This window comes from Microcaecilia unicolor, chromosome 6 (assembly GCF_901765095.1).
Source record: "Microcaecilia unicolor chromosome 6, aMicUni1.1, whole genome shotgun sequence".
Taxonomy (NCBI): Eukaryota; Metazoa; Chordata; class Amphibia; order Gymnophiona; family Siphonopidae; genus Microcaecilia; species Microcaecilia unicolor.
The window spans coordinates 327,624,481-327,644,116 of record NC_044036.1 but is presented as its reverse complement, the minus strand read 5'-3'; the positions used below and the strand labels follow the sequence as shown (position 1 = coordinate 327,644,116).

The following is a 19,636-nucleotide window of genomic DNA, read 5'->3' as shown; positions in this document are numbered from 1 at the left end:
TGTGGAATGCACTTCCAACTCACTTGAGAACGATCAACGAACTAATTAACTTCCGCAAATCTCTGAAGACTTACCTCTTTGACAAAGCCTACCACGAGAACCCATAACTAACTATAACACAACACCTATCCAACGTTACTCAGAATGTATCTCTCTACAACTGCTTGATCAAATCTTCTTGTCTTCCATGACTTCTTTGTAACACCAAATGTTATACTTCATCCTGGTATGGCAATGCCACAACAGGTCTTTGTAAGCCACGTTGAGCCTGCAAATAGGTGGGAAAATGTGGGATACAAGTGCAATAAATAATAAATGAAAACAAAGCATTTTTTCAGCAGAGGGAAAAGTCATTCCACCTCCGTATCAACAAGGTGAAATATGCTGTAAATGATTTGTAGAACAACTTGTATTCTTACCATCACAATATTGGCCAGATGCGCAGAAATAATTGCATAAACCCCTCCAGAAGAGCCCACCACAGGTGCTGGCATGTCTGCTACAGATACCGCCAATGAACCTTGCGGAGGAAAACACATTATCAGAAGGTTGGATATAGCAGCAGAATCATTTCAAGCAGTTTGGATCAACAGCACTGGAAAACTCATGGAATTCTTTCCAACCTCTCTGCATGTGCATGGGGGCAGGGCTGGGGGCAGTCTGCATGGTGGTGGGGCAGTTGTGGGGGGCAGGGCTGCCGAGACACTGAAATAGGCCCAGGGCAGGGACGCCGCCTCCTCGGATCGCTGCCACCCCCCCCCCCCCACACACACATACTCAATCATCATCCACTGAAGCCCCCCACCACGATCGTCGCCGCTGCTGCCTCCTACCCCCCCCCCCCCCCCCCCCCCCGGATTGCTGCTGCAATTCAACTGGTGGGGATCCCGAGGCCCCGCCAGCAGAACACATCTTCCTCCAGTGCTGTCTCTTCACTCTGTTGATTTCCTGCCCCTGCTTTTCCTTTCAGGGCATGCTGGGTTTCAAAACCGAGAATGCATGCCTGAGAGGAAAAGCAGCCACTCCCGAACCCCCGCCAGCTGAAGCCTTGTCCAGCGCCGGTCTCCTGCCCTGCTGTCTTCCCCTCGCGTCCGGTACGCTCCTTTTAGTGAAACTGAGGGGAAAAGAGAGCAGGGCAGGCAACGCAGCAGCACCTGAGACCGGCCAGCCAAGGTATCTGCTAAGGCAGCGGGTGGGGAAGGGCGAGGAGGCAACGGGGGGTGGCAGAACAAAATATGCTCCCCCACTTCAGGCTCTGGCCCTGGCCCCCTCTCACCACGAGGTCTGGCTACGCCCTTGGTAATAACACCACATTTCCAAATTATTCTGAAGGATACTAGGCAGTATACAAAAATGTTCCATCACAAATAAAGTAACCGTGGCTTTGTAGATGGAAATTATTATTTTAACTAACAGCCGCACGAGCAAACCTAATCCAGTTCAAGTTGAGAACTAACAGAATAACATCGGCTAGGAAAGACACAGAAATGAACCAGATAATGGACTATGAAGTGTGCCTTGCTTCTAGCCCACCTGGGACTCATCCCAATTTAAGTAAAACTCTTGTATCATATCCTCTTCAGTGCACAAACAAGAGCTTCTAATCAAGAAACCTTTTATTTTCCAATTTCAACTGATATAATTACACTACTGAGAGATCACTGTGGGAATTCTGTCTAGACACGGATAAGGGATCCAGCTTGTTTACATCCTCCGAAGAGAGTACATGTTTTCTTTGGCTAATCTCGGCTGCTTTGAATGGTCGTTATGAAATCGCTGCTGCTCTCTTGTTATACACAGCTGTTCTTGCAAGACCAGAGTTACCGTCCTCTAGGGAGGAGCAGGAAGCTGGCCTCTGTGGTTTGGCAAAAGTATTTAGGAGGCTCTATGTTCATTGGGGCTAGCAACATCCATGCATGGAGGTGATAAGCTCAAAGAATCTAGGATGGGGGGTGGGAGTGCAGAAGGGGCATGGCCTTGTAGAGGGGTTTTCATGTATCCCAAGGGCTCAGAGGCAGCCTCTAGCTTTTATTTAGATTTGCTGATACCTTTTTCAGTAGTAGCTCAAGGTGAGTTACATTCAGGTACTCTGGATATTTCTCTGTCCCAGGAGGGCTCACAATCTAAGTTTGTACCTGAGGCAATGGAGGGTTAAGTGACTTGCCCAAGATCACAAGGAGCAGCAGTGGGATTTGAACTGGCCACCTCTGGATTGCAAGACCGGTGCTCTAACCACTAGGCCACTCCTCCCCTAGCAACAGTCCATCTAGAATCTCAAATAGTAGCAACATTCCAGAATCTCAAAAAGTGGCAACAATCCATGTAGAATCTTCAATAGTAGCAACATTCCATATATTTATTTAGATTTTGCTCACACCTTTTTCAGTAGTAGCTCAAGGTGAGTTACATTCAGGTACTCTGGATATTTCTCTGTCCCAGGAGGGCTCACAATCTAACTTTGTAGCTGAGGCAATGGAGGGTTAAGTGACTTGGCCAAGATCACAAGGAGCAGCAGTGGGATTTGAACTGGTCACCTTGCAAGGCCGGTGCGCTAACCACTAGGCCACTCCTCCACTCAGCCTCCAAAATAATCTGAATTTGCTAACATGACTGTGTAGAGGACACAGATTTTAAAGACACGAGTTATAAAATCCACCACATGTGCTATCTACCATCACGTGTGCAGATCCCATATGCAACTGTGCAGAAGTCTAAATATGTTCTCCCAACACTACTTGTACAGAGCCATAGGATCAAACTGTGGGTGCTGAGCACCTCCAATCTTGAGTAAGCTTCTTCACTATGTCCAGGGAGGAGGAGTCTGCATCATGTTTTGGCTCTCCTAATCATTTTGAAATGTTGGCGCCTATGCATTGAACCTTCCTCGGTAACAGATTTCCAGCTTTTTTCTAATTACCCCTGGCATCCCATGGCCTTGCCCTTCAGCGTGGTGATCACGTTTCTAAGCAAACTTTTGAATTCAAGCAGGAACATCAAAAAAAATTAGCAACCTACTAAAAGTAGCCTGAAAAGGTTACTAGAGCTGTGCCCAAAAGCACTTCAGATAGCCTGGGAACAGGACTTACCAAACACCGTTGGAAGCATTTTCTGCTCGTATCAGAAAACAAGGCAACTCTCTCACTTTTTAAGCTCATTAGGTCCTAGATATATTTATCTCCGCCACATTCTCCTACTGTTATACTTTGTTCAATTATTTCAATTTCTTCAATTTTTGCCTCAGTGGTGCTTATAAACCAATAATTATTTTTTTTTTGGCAATTTATGTAGCACCAAATTCCTCATTGGCATCTATGCTCCTGGGGAAGAATTTCGAAGCGAGGCTTTGTAGAATGCGGCTGTAACAGATGTAATTTGGATTACAAATTGAATGCTTTTACTACACTGATAAGTGCTTGTTGAACTATGTATGTGTCACAACTGTCACGGAGCCCAGAGTAGTGAGCCCTTGGGCCACTGCCAGTGACCGGCAGCAGCAGGTGAACCACCCAAACAGGAAGCGAGGCTGAACACAGACAGGCTGGTACAAGAAGGACCGGAACTAGCAAGATGGGAACTGAAGCGGTAGATGAGCAGGGCTGGAATAAGCAGGACTGGAACAACCAGATTCTGGAACGGGCTTGGCTTGGCTGGAACCGGATTCTGGAATGGACTTGGCTTGGCTGGAACCGGATGCTGGAAAGAACTTGGCTTGGCTGGAGCCGGATTCTGGAATGGGCTTGGCTGGAACCGGATGCGGGAACGGACTTGGCTTGGCTGGAACCCGATTCTGGAATGGGCTTGGCTAGAACAGGATTCAGGATTCTCAAACAGGCTTGGCTGGAATGGAAGCTGAAAGCAGACAGGGTTGGAATAAACAGTGGAGGAACTGAAGCTGAAGACAAACAGGGCAGACACAAGCAGGATTAGAACTGAAGCTGAAGGCTTGCAGGGCTGGAACAAGCAGGGTTGGAGTAGAAGTTGAAGACTGGCAAGACAAGAACTAGCAGGGCTGGAACTGCAACTGCAACAAACACACACAGACGAAAACTCATCTGAAGACCTCTGTTGCAAAGGCAAGCCTGAAAGTTCCCAGGTGCTTAATAAAGGCAATTACAGATGAGGTCACAAGTAAGAGTGAAGCTTGGCAGCAGGAACACCAGGGTGAGGCTTGGTTGCAAGAGCACCAAAGTGAGGCTTGGCTACAGGAACCCCAAAGCAAGTCTGGAATGCTGGAACATCAGAATAGGACTGGAATGAACTGTGGAACATGTTTGGGAAACAGGAAGAAGACAGTCCACAGCAGCCATAGGGCCTGGTCACCAGGAGGCGAGGTGAGTGTAGGCATGGGATACAGTCACAACCGAGAAAGTATGAATTGTGGCTCTTACAAGACCTTAGTTCATTGAGACTTTGCTTCCTTTTTGAATGCTGTTTTTTATATGAATTTTGATGAGAGTTAATATATTATTGCATGAATGTGTGTTTTTGCACTTCGTTATACACAGTCTTAAACACAGTGGTTTACCTGCCTCTGTTAAGGGTAACATGGTTCCCGTTCATCGGCAGGTTTAGACCTGTATTGTTAGATCTTCCCTGTTTTTTTTTCCCCCTCATTGGAGGGTGGTAGGGATTCTGAGGGCTCCCATCACTAAATTAATTATTTGCAGAGGTTTGCATATCTTTCATTGTTTTATATTTTGGATCTCAACACACGCATTGAGTTACTTTTTTGCTTATTGATATTCATTTTTAGAAACAGCAGGTGCCTTTTGTGGTTGATGCTCAGTAGTCATTTTAGCATATCGTACTTACAAACAGTGCGTGATATGTCACAAAAAAAAAAGGAAAACCCACAAACACAAAAGCAACCCCCCCCCCCAAAAAAAAAAGAAATAAAAAGGGAGCATTACACCCTCTCTGAGTTAAAGCAGAGCTCTGTAAGAGACGGGTTCAAATCTCAAACACTTAGAACCCTTGAGCAAGGGCATTCAGCTTTGCTGGCTTGAATTTATACTGTAAACTCACCAGGGGCGTAGCTAGGTGGGGCCATAGGGGCATGGGCCCCCACAGATTTAGCCCTGGCCCCCTCTACTTTTGACCCCCCCGCCCCCCCCCGCTGACCCTCCCCCGCCACTTTCGACCCCCCCCCCCAGGTACCATTGCTGGCAGGGGTCCCCAACCCTCGCTAGCTGAAGTCCTCTTCAGCGCCGGTCTCCGGCGCATTTGCTGATTTGTTTTTGTGAGTCTTGACTCCTGACGTTCTGCACGTTCCTACATGTAGGATGTCAGGACTCACAGAAACAGATCAGTGAACGTGTCGGAGACTGGCGCTGAAGAAGAGTTTAGCTGGCGGGGGTTGAGGTCCGCCACCAGCAAAGGTACCTGGCGGCAGCGGTGGAGGGGGGGGGGTCGAAAGTGGCGGGGGGGGGGGCTAAAATGTGCCCCTTCACCTCGGGCTCTGGAGCCCCCTCCCGTCGAGGTCTGGCTAAGCCCCTGATTTATACAGTCTGCTGCAGCGGAGATTTGGAGAGGCCAACAAATGTTCAAATTACTGATCCTATAGTCTAAACAAGGAAATTCATTTTACGCTCTTGTCTCCTTTATTCACAATTCTCCTTCCTTTTGTGGTTTTAGGAATTTACCCCCCTATTTACGAAGCCGTGAGGCAATGCCTACACAGCCTATTCGAAGTGAATGGGCTGTGTCGGAATCAGCATGTGGGTTAGTAAACAGGGGGTTAACTTCTTAGAATCATTAATTATCTAAGGAATCCTTTTACTAAAGTGCGCTGAAAAATGGCCTGCGGTAGTGTAGGCGTGGGTTTTGGGCGCACACAGAATCATTCTTCAGCGCACCTGTAAAGAAGGCCTTTTTAAAATTTTTGCCAAAAATGGACGCGCGGCTAAATGAAAATTGCCGTGCGTCCATTTTGAGTCTGAGACCTTACCGCCAGCCACTGACCTAGCAGTAAAGACTCACGCAGTAACCGAGCGTAATGGCCAACGCATGCCAAATGCCGAATGTAGCTGACATGCACCAGAAAATAAAAAAATATTTTTCAGACGCGCGTAGCGGACACGTGCCAAAAATGAAATTACCGCAAGGGCCACGCGGTACCTCAGAATTGGTGTGCGTTGAGCACGTGTAGGTGCTTTACGCATCTTAGTAAAAGGGATCCTAATTTTTTAAAAAATGAATCCCTTTTACATGGAGGAGATGGTTAAAACCAAGGTATCTTCTCCTATTTTCCATACTTTGTTGCTGGTCCAGGTCTTAAAGTGAGGTGTTTCTGATATGATAACTAACTGTATGATGGGGTTATAACCTTTCAAATCATTTTGACACTGAAATGCATATTTAGGAATCTCAAGGGAAGCAGACTGAGGGGCCAAGCCACATTCAGAGCTAAGGAATGCATCAGGTCATTGCTTACTATTTTTCATTACAGGAGCCATGAGCATGGACAGATGCAACTTACCAGTTGAAGACCCCCAAAGGTCCCCAAAGAGAGGGAAGATCAGGGCCCTGGAGACCCTTGGCTATGATGTTGGTAAGCGGTGGAGGTGGGCTACAGAAGCATTAGATTTAAGATGCTAACACGAGTGGGCACTGGGCTACCAGAGACCCTTTCTGAAGTCTCAAAGGGAGAGGCAGGAAGCAGACCACAGTCCATATTGGGTTTCTGTTGCCTGGAGAGGAATTCTAAAATATATCTCCCAAGGGTTAAAATGTATTGCTTTATGGACTCTACTTGTGCTAACCTGGTTTAATATTAATGATGAAGTTCACACACAGTATGGACATTTTTATCTCATTAGTCTAAGCTGAGCTCATGTTTACATGAACATGGACTAATGTGCAGCATTAATGTGCCATCGCCTGCCTTTGCTGGCAGGGGACCCCAACCCCCGCCAGCCGAGGTCCTCTTCTTCTCGCAAAAGGCTTCCTTCTGTTTCTGATGTCCTGCAAAGGTAGGCGACAGCGGGATGGCGGCGGGAGGGGGGGTCAAGAGGGTCGTTGGCGGGGGGGGGGAATTGGTGGTGGCAGTGGTGGGGTCGGCAATGGCGGGGGGGGGTCGTCGGTGCCGGGGGGGGGCTAAAATGTGCCCCCTCACCTCGGGCTCTGGACCCCCCCCTGCCAAAGTCTGGCTATGCCCCTGATGTGCAGAGATGATTTACATAACCCCAGCATTAACACACACAACAGCACAGTAACATGGGCACATTAGTGCCTTTGTTTTAATAAACAGTCACCTACTTTTTTGTTTTCCACATGTTTATCGCTTTCTCAGTTTACTTAGATTTGAAAAAGCCTAGGGACAGAATTTACTGCAAAACTGCAAAGGAAAAGCACAAACATTTTAAAGATCACTATGCTAAGTACTTAAATGAAATCTAGCTGCCACATATGGAAAAAGGTCATAACCTTCACAGTGCAATTTGATCAACACATTCTACCACACTGTGTTCATTAATTAATGAAGAAACACAAGTGACCATAAATATTGACTCCTCCCTGCTGCATGTTAAGCTCTACAGATTAGTTTTCAGATGCAACTAGGGTTGGAGTGTAGATATGTGAAACAAGCCTGACGGCATCCTCGTTTCCTCAATGGCCAGTAGATGACACTAAAAAGCCACTGGTGGATGATATGATCCAACGGGGAAGACCTTTGACCTTTCCTCTCCCAGAGTAGAGATGTTAAACTACTCTCACCCTTTGGACCATGTGTCAGTGCTGAAGTCATTGAGATAGCAGTGTGAAGAAACCCGCATTGCGGCTCAGAAGCCCGTTACGCTGTCTGCACTCAGGAAAACAGATGTAAAACGTCTGGTGTGTCAAACTCAATCTCCACATCCATGGCTACTAGACGTCAACTGAGCCTCCAGAGAGAGAGAGATAATTACAGGGTCAACTGAGCCCCAACAATGCTTATTTATGTTTATAACTAACAATATTTTCCCTTAATTTTGTAACATCTTTCTAGCCCTTTTAGTGGAACATTTTGTGAACCCCCTCCGAGAAGTCACCTTACCTTTCTCCTCCACTCAAAAATGCAGCTTATTTTACTGTGGCGTACCCTGATAGTTTCTTCTTTCTGTGAGCTGTGGATCCTGCAGAGTTCCTGCCTTTTCCCATCCCTTCTTCATACCACACAAAAATAGAGGCTGACCAAATTCTGGTTTCAGTTTCGGTTAGTGTGCCAAAACTGGCCCCAAATCATTTGTGCTTCAGCCAAAAAGTTATTTTAATTTTCATGAAATCACAAAAAAACAATTCCACTTAAATGAAAAATAACAGGTCTCATATATTTGAAACAAATGGAAGGAAAAGCTTCAAAGAGCTCAAAATCTCACAAGATTTAAAGAGCTGGATGGATCCAAAAGATCTTTTACCCTTTCATCGTTGGTAAAAACCTTCCATAGAAATTTCTCAAACGCAAGCTTTTTTTTTTTTTAACTGCTTAAAAATGCTTATTAATATGGTATTTTCTGGCTAGTATGTCCATATCATTTTAGAATATTAGTCAACAAACATTTATCTTTACTACTACTACTACTTATCATTTCTAAAGCGCTACTAGACGTACGCAGCGCTGTACACTTGAACATGAGGAGACAGTCCCTGCTCGACAGAGCTTACAATCTAATTAGGACAGACAAACAGGACAAACAAGAGATAAGGGAATATTAAGGTGAGGATGATAAAATAAGGGTTCTGAACAAGTGAATAAGGGTTAGGAGTTAAAAGCAGCATCAAAAAGGTGGGCTTTTAGCTTAGATTTGAAGACGGCCAGAGATTGGAGCTTGATGTACCGGCTCAGGAAGTCTATTCCAGGCATATGGTGCAGCAAGATAAAAGGAACGGAGTCTGGAGTTAGCAGTGGAGGAGAAGGGTGCAGATAAGAGAGATTTATCCAGTGAACGGAGTTCCCGGGGAGGAACGTAGGGAGAGATGAGAGTGGAGAGGTACTGAGGAGCTGCAGAGTGAATGCACTTATAGGTCAGTAAGAGGAGTTTGAACTGTATGCGGAAACGGATAGGAAGCCAGTGAAGTGACTTGAGGAGAGGGCTAATATGAGCATAACGACACTGGGGGAATATTAGTCGTGTGGAGTGCCAGCAAAGCAGCAGCTTGGCTCTGATCGTAAGAATGACACAGATTCTTTAAAGACAAAAGTGTTTGTTGACTAATATTCTAAAATGATATGGACTTACTAGCCAGAAAATACCATATTAATAAGCATTTTTAAGCAGTAGAAAAAAAAAGCTTGTGTTTGAAACATTTTGAAAAATTTCTATGGAAGGTTTTTGCCAATAATGAAAGGGTAAAAGATCTTTTGGATTCTTCCAGCTCTTTAAATCTTGTGAGAGTTTGAGTTCTTTGAAGCTTTTCCTTCCATTTTTTTCAAATATATGAGACCTGTTATTTTTCGTTTAAGTGGATTTATTTTTTTGTGATTTCATAAGTATATTTGGTTAATCCACACCCGCTTGCTTTTTGCTATAGAGTATTTCAATTTTCAGCCATGTTTTTGGTTTTGGCTGAAAATAGTCATGTGTTTTCAGTAGAACCCAAAATTTGTGCTCTCTCTCTCTCATTTGTATCCCTCTCTCTCCCCCCCAAACAGGAGTTGCCCCTGCTCTTGAACTCTCCCCTTCCACCTGTAGTCCCCCCTGGGCCTATCTTACAATCCCTGGTGCTCTAGGGTTGTAGTTGAACGATGCCCAGTCACTCCTTCCCATTCCAGCTTTGCTTTCAAAATGGTTGCTATGGGGCATCGGGCCATCACTCCTGCTCTGACTAGACCACCAGGGTGCGTAAAGTAGTTTGGGGGGATAAGGGGCTACTCTGTCTTTTGGGTTGTTTTTTTTGTACTGCAACTGAAAGTAATGCAGTTATTATCTTGCACAATAGTTTATACGATAAATAGAATGCTCCAAATAAATGCTTCTGATACCACATTTTTGCAAGAATTTAAGTCTGTCAATGTGGGATGATAAACTCCTTAGGAACTGGCCTCCCTGTGGAGTTATGACATCAACTGTCACTTCAAGTGTGGCACAAAGTCAGCAACCGAAAACATACAGTAGCTTTTAAGTTTCAGTTTTCATTAGCTGCGGTCCAGGTCTGTGGAGGCCATTTTGCTTGGAAATAAATTACACTCTTTCATTATTTAAATTATTATATTCTGGCTTGGATACTGTGGGTTTAGCAGAGGGATGCAGGCTGTAAGATCTGACAATCCCCAGCAGCCCTCACTGGTTCACATTCACACAACCAAAATTGAGTTTTCGTTTTTGGATGAAATCAGGTGACAAGTTTTGGGCGCAGGTTCAGTTTTGGCTGAAACTGAAGAAAGCAGTTAGAGGGGTCCTTTTACTAAGGCGCGCTGAAAAATGGCCTGCGGTAGCGTAGACGCGTGTTTTGGGCATGTGCAGAATCATTTTTCAGCGCACCTGTAAAAAATGCCTTTTTTAAATTTTTGACGAAAATGGGCGTGCGGCAAAATGAAAATTGCCGCGCTTCCATTTTGGGTCTGAGTCCTTACCGCCAGCCATTGACCTAGCGATACTCATGCGGTAACTGGGTGGTAATGACCTAAGCACGTCAAATGCTACTTGGCGCATGCCCAATACTCATATCCAAAAATATTTTTCAGATGCACATATCGGACGTGCGCCAAAAATGAAATTACTGCAAGAGCCAGGCGGTAACTCCACTTTGGCACACGTTGGGCGCACGTAGACACTTGTGCGGCTCAGTAAAAGGGCCCCTCGGTCGGCTTCTGCATAGACAGCAGAAGTTTGTTAGAAAACTGAGTCACCTTTACATGTACACAATATTCTTAGAAGAGTTTAGTTAAGACCAGTGGCGTAGCCAAGTGGGGTCCTGCCCCCTCCCCATAAAAATTTACAACACCCATTGAATGGCTGTAAGTGTGGCCTCCCATTAGCCAAAGAGATCTGCTGCCCAAAGATCCCCCCTCCCATTCTGCCTCAGTAGTAAGGGAATCAGCAGCGTGCTTCCAGCCACTGATGGTGGCATTCCAAATGCATGCTCGATTCATGCGCACGAACTGAGCATGCTCAGGGAGTGCTGGTGTCAGAAGCTGGAAGCACACTGCTCACTGTTCAGGCAGCCCCTCCTTACCTCTCTACCCTCATCTCCCCTTATGTTCCTACCCGTAATCTCCGCTCTCAAGACAAATCCCTCCTTTCAGTACCCTTCTCCACCACCGCCAACTCCAGGCTCCGTCCTTTCTGCCTCGCCTCACCCCATGCTTGGAATAGACTCCCTGAGCCCATACGCCAGGCCCCCCCCTCCCTGCCCATCTTCAAATCCTTACTCAAAGCCCACCTCTTCAATGTCGCCTTCGGCACCTAACCACTTTACCTCTATTCAGGAAATCTAGACTGCCCCAACTTGACATTTCGTCCTTTAGATTGTAAGCTCCTTTGAGCAGGGACTGTCCTTCTTTGTTAAACTGTACAGCGCTGCGTAACCCTAGTAGCGCTCTAGAAATGTTAAGTAGTAGTAGTGTTCAGGCAGTACAGAAGGGAGGGCTCAGGCAGTCGACCTCTTTGGCTGACGGGACTTAGACATCCCCACCAACAAAGATATGATATTTAATGCAGCGGTGGTTAGGGGGAAGAAGAGATAGGAAATACATGTCCCCTCCCAGTCTACCCCTGCGCCCTCCCCAAAATGGACTTCTGGTGAGACTACTGGTCAACATACCTGCCAGGACTCCAGCAACATAGATAAAACCAATTCTCAGAGTTCCGTGCACCATTTCCAGAGGGACACCAACCAACAACTGGAGAGCCAAATTAAGTCCAAGGTGTTCTATCCTGAGACACAGAAAGTAAAGTAAGTATTTCATTACATTTATGTTGCTTCCACTAAACTCAGAGGGTTGCCTCAGATCACAGACATCTCACAGTAAGAGGTGCCACGGAGAACAGACAAGGGGGGGGGGTCAGGAATCTAAAACAAAGTCAAACTTCCCTATTAAAAGGCAGAGCTGTGTTATCAGTTTTCACATTTTTTAAGTTTTTGTTTCCAAGACACATGGAGGCATTGAAAGGGGGGGGGGGGGGGTGAGAAAGGTAGTAATCTCTAGCCTAGTTTTCATGATAACCACAATGAAAATACAGAAGATACATCAGTATATAAATCTGTCTCAGTGGTTATTCTGAAAACCAGGCTGGCTAGTGGGGTATTGAGGAACAATCCAAGAAACTGAGATATCAGAATTGAGAATTAGAAACCAGAGGCTCAGCAGACCTCCTCACCCCACCACAACCACCAATTCCTTCCCCTATCTACCGTTCCTGGGTGCCACTGCCTACAGACAGTAATGTGGATTCTTTCAGATTCTTCCCCACCCAGAGCCACAGCATATGACATTGCAAGACTGCCTTCAGCCTCCAGTTCTTAAAATTATGAGACAGTCTTTCAATCTCCCTTTCTTAAATTATGAGAGAGAGTTTCAGCCTCTATAGGTCCCACGAGGATACGTTTCGTGATATATTTCTCTTTATATACATCTGTCTGTTTTTTTATATATATACTTTTGTGATCTTTACTTTATGGCTATAGCCATAATTTTTGAGATGTTTTCAATTTTAACAAGAATACACTTGTTTTGAAATACAGCCCTCGAGGGACCTACAGAGTTCTCCGCTTCTGCGGATTTCTGTTGGACACACCTAAGCCAGCCATATTTTCATGATGTCCACAATGGATATGCACGAGATTCATTTACAGGCACTGCCTTCATCATATGCAAATAAATTTCATGCATATTCATTGTGGGCATCCTGAAAACCAGGCTGGTTGAGTTTATCCAGAGGACTAAGTTAAGAACTCCTGGCCTAGAGATTCGAGGGACTTTACTAAAATGCAATGTTAAGTTGATGTTGGATGGGAGAGATGCCCCCTGTACAGTTCACTGCTGTAGGAGCACATTTATTATTATTATTATTATTATTATTAGCATTTGTATAGCGCTACCAGACGCACGCAGCGCTGAACATCTACTACTACTACTACTACTTGACATTTCTATAGCGTTACTAGGATTACGCAGCGCTGTACAGTTTAACAAAAAAGGACAGTCCCTGCTCAAATGAGCTTACAATCTAAAGGACGAAATGACAAGTTGGGCAGTCTAGATTTCTTGAATAGTGGTTAGGTGCCAAAGGCGACATTGAAGAGATGGGCTTTGAGCAAGGATCTGAAGATGGGCAGGGAGGGGGCCTGGCGTATGGGCTCAGGGAGTTTATTCCAAGCATGGGGTGAGGCAGAAAGGGCGGAGCCTGGAGTTGGCGGTGGTGGAGAAGGGTACTGAAAGGAGGGATTTGTCTTGAAAGCGGAGGTTACGGGTAGGAACGTAAGGGGAGATGAGGGTAGAGAGGTAAGGAGGGGCTGCAGATCGAGTGCATTTGTAGGTTAGAAGGAGAAGCTTGAACTGTATGTGGTAACATCTGACACAAAGAGACAGTCCCTTCTCAAAAGAGCTTACAATCTAAATAATACAGACAGGCAAGACAGTTACGGGTGATGAAAAGTAATGGGTAATGAAGTAATAGGTGATAAAGAGTAATGGGTGAGAAGGAAGGAAGAGACAAGGGCAGGGCAATTGAGTAGTAGCTAGGAGTTAATAGCAGCAGTGAAAGGGTGGGTTTTCAGCATAGATTTGAAAACAGGTAGAGATGGAGCTAGACGTATAGGTTCAGGAAGTCTATCCTGAACCTATACGTCTACCTTACCTTTAGATTGTAAGCTCCTTTGAGCAGGGACTGTCCTTCTTTGTTAAACTGTACAGCGCTGCGTAACCCTAGTAGCGCTCTAGAAATGTTAAGTAGTGGTAGTATTCCAGGCATAAGGTGCCACGAGAGAAAAGGAGCAAAGCCTGGAGTTAGCAGTGGAGGAGAAGGGGGACGACAAGAGAGATTTGTCCAGTGAGTGGAGTTCACGGGGAGGAATGTAGAGAGAGATAAGAGTGGAGAGGTAATGGGGGGCTGCAGTGTGGATGCATTTAAAGGTCAGTAAGAGAAGTTTGAACTGTATGCGGAAGCAGACAGGGAGCCAGTGAAGTGATTTGAGGAGTGGGCTAGTGTGGGTAAAATGATTGTGACGGAAAATAAGTCGTGCCGCAGAATTTTGGACAGACTGGAGAGGAGAGAGATGGCTGGTAACAAATTAATTATCAGATAGCATTATATGAGAACATCACAATGGCTAAAATGTTAATCGTCCATAAAAAATAATAGACTACTGCTGAAGAAAATGGCTGATTAAGTAACGAAGTCTCAGTTATTTTGCTTAACTGTGATTTTAGTAACAGGGATACTGCTCTTGACTGGATGTATTTAACTATTTATTTTAATCGGGTCCATTGCATAGTCATGTGAATTCTGCAAGGCTTGTTTTCAGCTCCAGTAGTACTTCTTATTAAGGATGTGCATTCATTAGCACACATTCACTTTGAAAGTGTGCCATAAAAAATTCAGTGCTCAAATTAAATGATAAATCATAATTAATTGACCAAAGTATTCTTCAATGCGGGAGTAACACATAGAATCCAAAATAGAACAACCCAATTCTCAAAAATCATATTTAGTTAGTTTAACGCAGACAGCCACACGTGAGGGCTGAAGGCGACAGCCCGGCCCTACACTCAATGGGCTTTTTTTTTTTTTTTTTTTACTAAAGTGCAGTAAAGACTAGCGCATGGTAAGTTCAAAGCCTGGGCAGTAAATGCTATCTGTCAAATATACAAACACAAAAGCAGACTAAAATAAAAACAATAACAAAATAAAGAATGAATCTTTATTGAAAACGATACCCGACGTGGCCACGTTTTGCCCTCAGGCTGCGTCAGGGGTAAAGGTCTATGAAAAAGGGGTCCTTTTTTTTTTTATATATACCTTTCATCATGGCTTGATGCTTAGTTTGTCATCACCGAAACTTCCTGCTCAGTTTCGGTGTTCAATGCTATCTGTCACTACAGGTAATGTGGTGTGGGCCCACTTACCAAAACAATATGCCACATCGTTGCCACAGTGGCACACCCCTCCCCATACATCTCCCCATCTGCTCCCCCTCCTAACTCCCCAATTGCAACCCTCCTGATCCGATTCTCTCAATCCCCCTTCCTGATCCAATCCCCCCCTCAATTCAGCACTCCTCCCAACCTGATCCCCTCGCCCAAATCAGAACTCTCCCCAACGTTCCTCTCATCTAAATTAGAATCCCTGAGAACCCCTGGGACTCACCAGGGGATCATCCCTGGTGGTCTAATGCAGTGTTTCCCAAGGCCAGTCCTGGAGTACCCCTTGCCAGTCCGGTTTTTCAGGATATCCGCAATGAATATGCATGAACTTGATTTGCATACACTGCCTTAATTATATGCAGATCTCTTTAAAGGGGTACTCCAGGACCAGATTTGGGACACACTGGTCTAATGGGTCAGGGAAGAAATGATCCGCTCCCACCCTCTCTGGGATCCAGGTGCAAAATGCCACTTTTGGGACGTTTTTCTCTTTTGAAAATGAGCCCCTTGGTCATTTTACTATTGTTACAATGTTAACAAAATTGTAAGTTTTATGTTAAATTGGTCCCGCTATGCACCGCCTAGGGCAGGGGCGTATCTGCGTGGGGCCTCAGGGGCCTGGGCCCCCGCAGATTTCGCCCTGGACCCCCCTACCGCTGCCAACCCTCCCCCTCCGTTGCTCGCCTACCTTCGCTGGCGGGGGACCCCAACCCCCGCCAGCCGAGGTCCGCGTCCTCCTGCCGCTGCCGGCTGCCTCTGGTGCTTTCATTTGTCCATTGAAGCTGGCGCCGATGAAAGTTTCTTTTGAGTCTGACGTCGCTGCACGTTGTACGTGCAGGACGTCAGACTCAGAAACATTTTCTGAGTCTGACGTCCTGCACGTACAACGTGCAGCGACGTCAGAGTCAAAAGAAACTTTAGTTGGCGCCAGCTTCAATGGACAAATGAAAGCACCAAAGGCAGCCGGCAGCGGCAGCGGCAGGAGGACGCGGACCTCGGCTGGCGGGGGTTGGGGTCCCCCGCCAGCGAAGGTAAGCGAGCAACGGAGGGGGAGGGTTGGCAATGGTAGCGGCTGGGGGGAGGGGGATCGGCAATGGCGGCGGCGGCGGCGGCGGGGGGGGGGCTATAATGTGCCCCCTCACTCTGGCCCTGGCCCCCCCTACCGCCGCAGTTCAGATACGCCCCTGGCCTAGGGTGAATCTGTTCTTAAAGGAAGTTAATAAAATCCAATAATGGGAGGCATTTGGAGGTATACCAGAGGAATGTACTATTACATAATTGCTATCATATTGCATTGTGAATACACTTATAGAATTATTGTAATTAGGTGAAATGTGGTGTTTAATTCTGGTTTTGTATAATATGAAAATGCACAAATAAAAGTTAAAAAAAAAATTAAATCCAATAAATAAATAAATAAATAATTAAACCAATTGTTTAAGTACACTATAACATATAGTCATCAGACAGGTGCACAGTGCGCTAGAATACAAACACTATCCAGCTTATAATCGAAAGACAAAAACGCCTATATTGCGACCTAAATCGGGAGATAGGCGTTTATCTCCCAAAAACGAATAACGCGGTATAATCGAAAGCCGAACTTGGACGTTTTCAACTGCACTCCATCGCGGAAGCGTACAAAGTTGACGGGGGCGTATCGGAGGCGTGGTGAAGGCGGGACTGGAGCGTGGTTATCACCCGAACAGAGATGGGCGCCTTTCGCCGATAATGGACAAAAAGTATGCGTTTGTAGCTAGAATTTAGGGCACTTTTCCTGGACCCTGTTTTTTCACGAATAAGGCCCCAAAAAGTGCCCTAAATGACCAGATTACCACCAGAGGCAATCGGGGGTGACCTCCCCTGACTCCCCCAGTGGTCACTAACCCCCTCCCACCACAAAAAATGATGTTTCACAACTTTTTATTTTCACCATCAAATGTCATACCCACCTCCCTGGCAGCAGTATGCAGGTCCCTGGAGCAGTTGTTAGGGGGTGCAGTGGACTTCAGGCAGGTGGACCCAGGCCCATTCCCCCCCCCCCCCACCTGTTACAATTGTGCTGCTTAATGCTTAGTTGTCCAACCCCCCCAAACCCACTGTACCCACATGTAGGTGCCCCCCTTCACCCCTTAGGGCTATAGTAATGGTGTAGACTTGTGGGCGGTGGGTTTTGAGGGGGCTCAACACACAAGGGAAGGGTGCTATGCACCTGGGAGCTCTTTTACCTTTTTTTTTGTTTTTGTAAAAGTGCCCCCTAGGGTGCCCGGTTGGTGTCCTGGCATGTGAGGGGGACCAGTGCACTACGACTCCTGGCCCCTCCCACGAACAAATGCCTTGGATTTATTCGTTTTTGAGCTGGGCGCTTTCATTTTCCATTATCACTGAAAAACAAAAACGCCTAGCTCACAAATTGTCAAATAAAACATGGACATCTATTTTTTTCGAAAATACGGTTCGGTCCGCCCCTTCACGGACCCGTTCTCGGAGATAAACGCCCATGGAGATAGACGTTTTCATTCAATTATGCCCCTCCACGTATTGTAACCAAAGGGAGAAAACATGAATTCAAAAAGAAAAGCAGAATTAAAATTCTGTTACTCTATAACCACTTCTGGGGCTCTTCGGGGAGGCATCGCAGAACTTAGCCGCCTCTGACAGGCACCATAGACGCCCAAAGTTCTGCTAGAGAGGAAACCACAGAGAAAGAACCCCTCTGTTAAGAATTCCGTGCTCCTAGGTTGCACAGCACCCACCGTGTCAAACCAATCCAGCCTTTCATTTCAACACAAACAGGATCAAATGCTGATCATGGATTTTAAAAATTCTCCAGGGTTTATTTCTATGCCTGGATTAAAAACTTATAGACATGGCAGGAAAAATGGGAGCTTCTGGTAGGGCTTCTGTAGGGCCCTGTGATATGAGGTCAAACAGATGGTGGAGTGAAGCTCAAAGTGGCAGTAAAATCACAAAAGTGCATTTTCCTCAGGGATAAACTGTGTCCAAATCCTGTTATCTGAATTCAAGGAAACAATCCAGGCAGCAGGAGCGCTCCCAGCACGACCGCTTTTATTAAGATTCAGTCTCGCAGCGCTTCCATTCTTTTGCTACTTGTAGCTATTTTACAGAAGTTGCAAGGACGTGTTTCTCCAGTGTTTACAGATATATTCCAAAAATACAGTAGGGGGCTCTAGCTCAGTCAAATCCAGGCTAAAAGCCCATCTTTTTGAGGCTGCTTTCAACTCTTAACTGCCTATTCACCTGCTCAGTACCCACGTTTGTTTGGGGGGCGGGGATTAATTTTTATTTCACAAGGTCTTTTATTGAAACAAGTGCAGCGTGAATAATACATTAATCATTCCCACAATAAATACTCCTTAATCCCTGATTTGTCCTGTTTGCTTGTCTTGAATAGATTGTACCCTCTGTCATGCAGTGACTGCCTCGTATGTGTTTTGTCTACCAGGGACTGTCTCTTATGTATGTCTAGTAGTATCCAGGGCCGCTGAGGCGGGGGGGGGGGCAGGGGGGCCCAGCACCACAGTCCCCGGTCTCACCCGCCCACCCTCGGCTCCATCGACAGCCCCCCCTCTGGCCGCCACCGGCCCCCCTGCATTCAAATCACGGGGCCTCACCTCTGTGTGAAAGCGCAGCGGCAGATCGCCTCCCTTTGGGACTTCCCTCCCTGTGTCCCACCCTTGTCTGATGTAACTTCCTGTTTCCACGAGGGTGGGACACAGGGAAGAAAGAAGGCCCGAAGGGAGGCGATCTGCCACTGCGCTTTCACGTGGAGGTGAGGCATTGTGATTTGAATGCAGGGGGCCTGGTGGCGCGGCAGCCTCGCCCCGGGCCCGGCCCAGTCTCTTGGCAGCCCTGGTAGCACTACAGACTCATAAACAGCTGGCTTGCTGTCTTTGGACAATCCCTTTTAACCAGGAGGGCTTATTTTCTTACTCCAGTCAATAGTCAGATATGTCTTCCTTCATTTGGATTTAGCCAGTGGCAATCCTAGGTCGGCTGTCACCCGGGGCGGATCGCCGCTGCGCACCCCCCCCCCCCCCCCGGGTGCAGCATGACACCCCCCCCCCCCCCCGGTGAATCAACCCCCCCTCCGGTGCATGAACTTCCCCCCCTCAGCGCATCAACACCCCCCTGGCGAATCAACCCTCCCCCTTCCGGCGCATGAACTTCCCCCCCTCGGAGCATCAACACCCCCCCCTAGCGAATCAACCCCCCCTTCCAGCGCATCAACTCACCCCCTCGGCACACAACCCCCCCCCCCCCCCCACGGGTGCCTTCTTGGCTGCTGGGGGGGGGGGTGCTGTGCGTCTGTCGTCTCCGTTGGCCCTGCTCCCTCTGCCCCGGAACAGGAAGTAACCTGTTCCGGGGCAGAGAGAGAGCAGGGAACCACGGAGATGACAGGCACGCGGCACCCCCCCCCCCCCCAGCAGCATGCACCCGGGGTGGACCGCCCCCCCTTGGTACGCCACTGGGGATTTAGCTCACACCTTTTTTAGTGATAGCTCAAGGTGAGTTGCATTCATGTACACAGGGTATTACTCTATTGCCCTG

The 19,636-nt window shown here is 46.7% G+C and overlaps 1 protein-coding gene across 1 annotated transcript in view; it reads right to left on the bottom strand.

Moving 5' to 3' along the window:
* The window catches only part of RHBDL3 (rhomboid like 3), a 156,081-nt gene that overhangs the window by 13,008 nt on the left and 123,437 nt on the right, over positions 1–19,636 (bottom strand). The window contains exons 6-7 of the mRNA XM_030208407.1: positions 11,743–11,855; positions 420–520 (exon numbers count right to left, since the gene is read on the bottom strand). Of these exons, the coding sequence (XP_030064267.1) occupies positions 420–520; positions 11,743–11,855 (214 nt within the window). The remainder of the gene's footprint in view (positions 1–419; positions 521–11,742; positions 11,856–19,636) is intronic.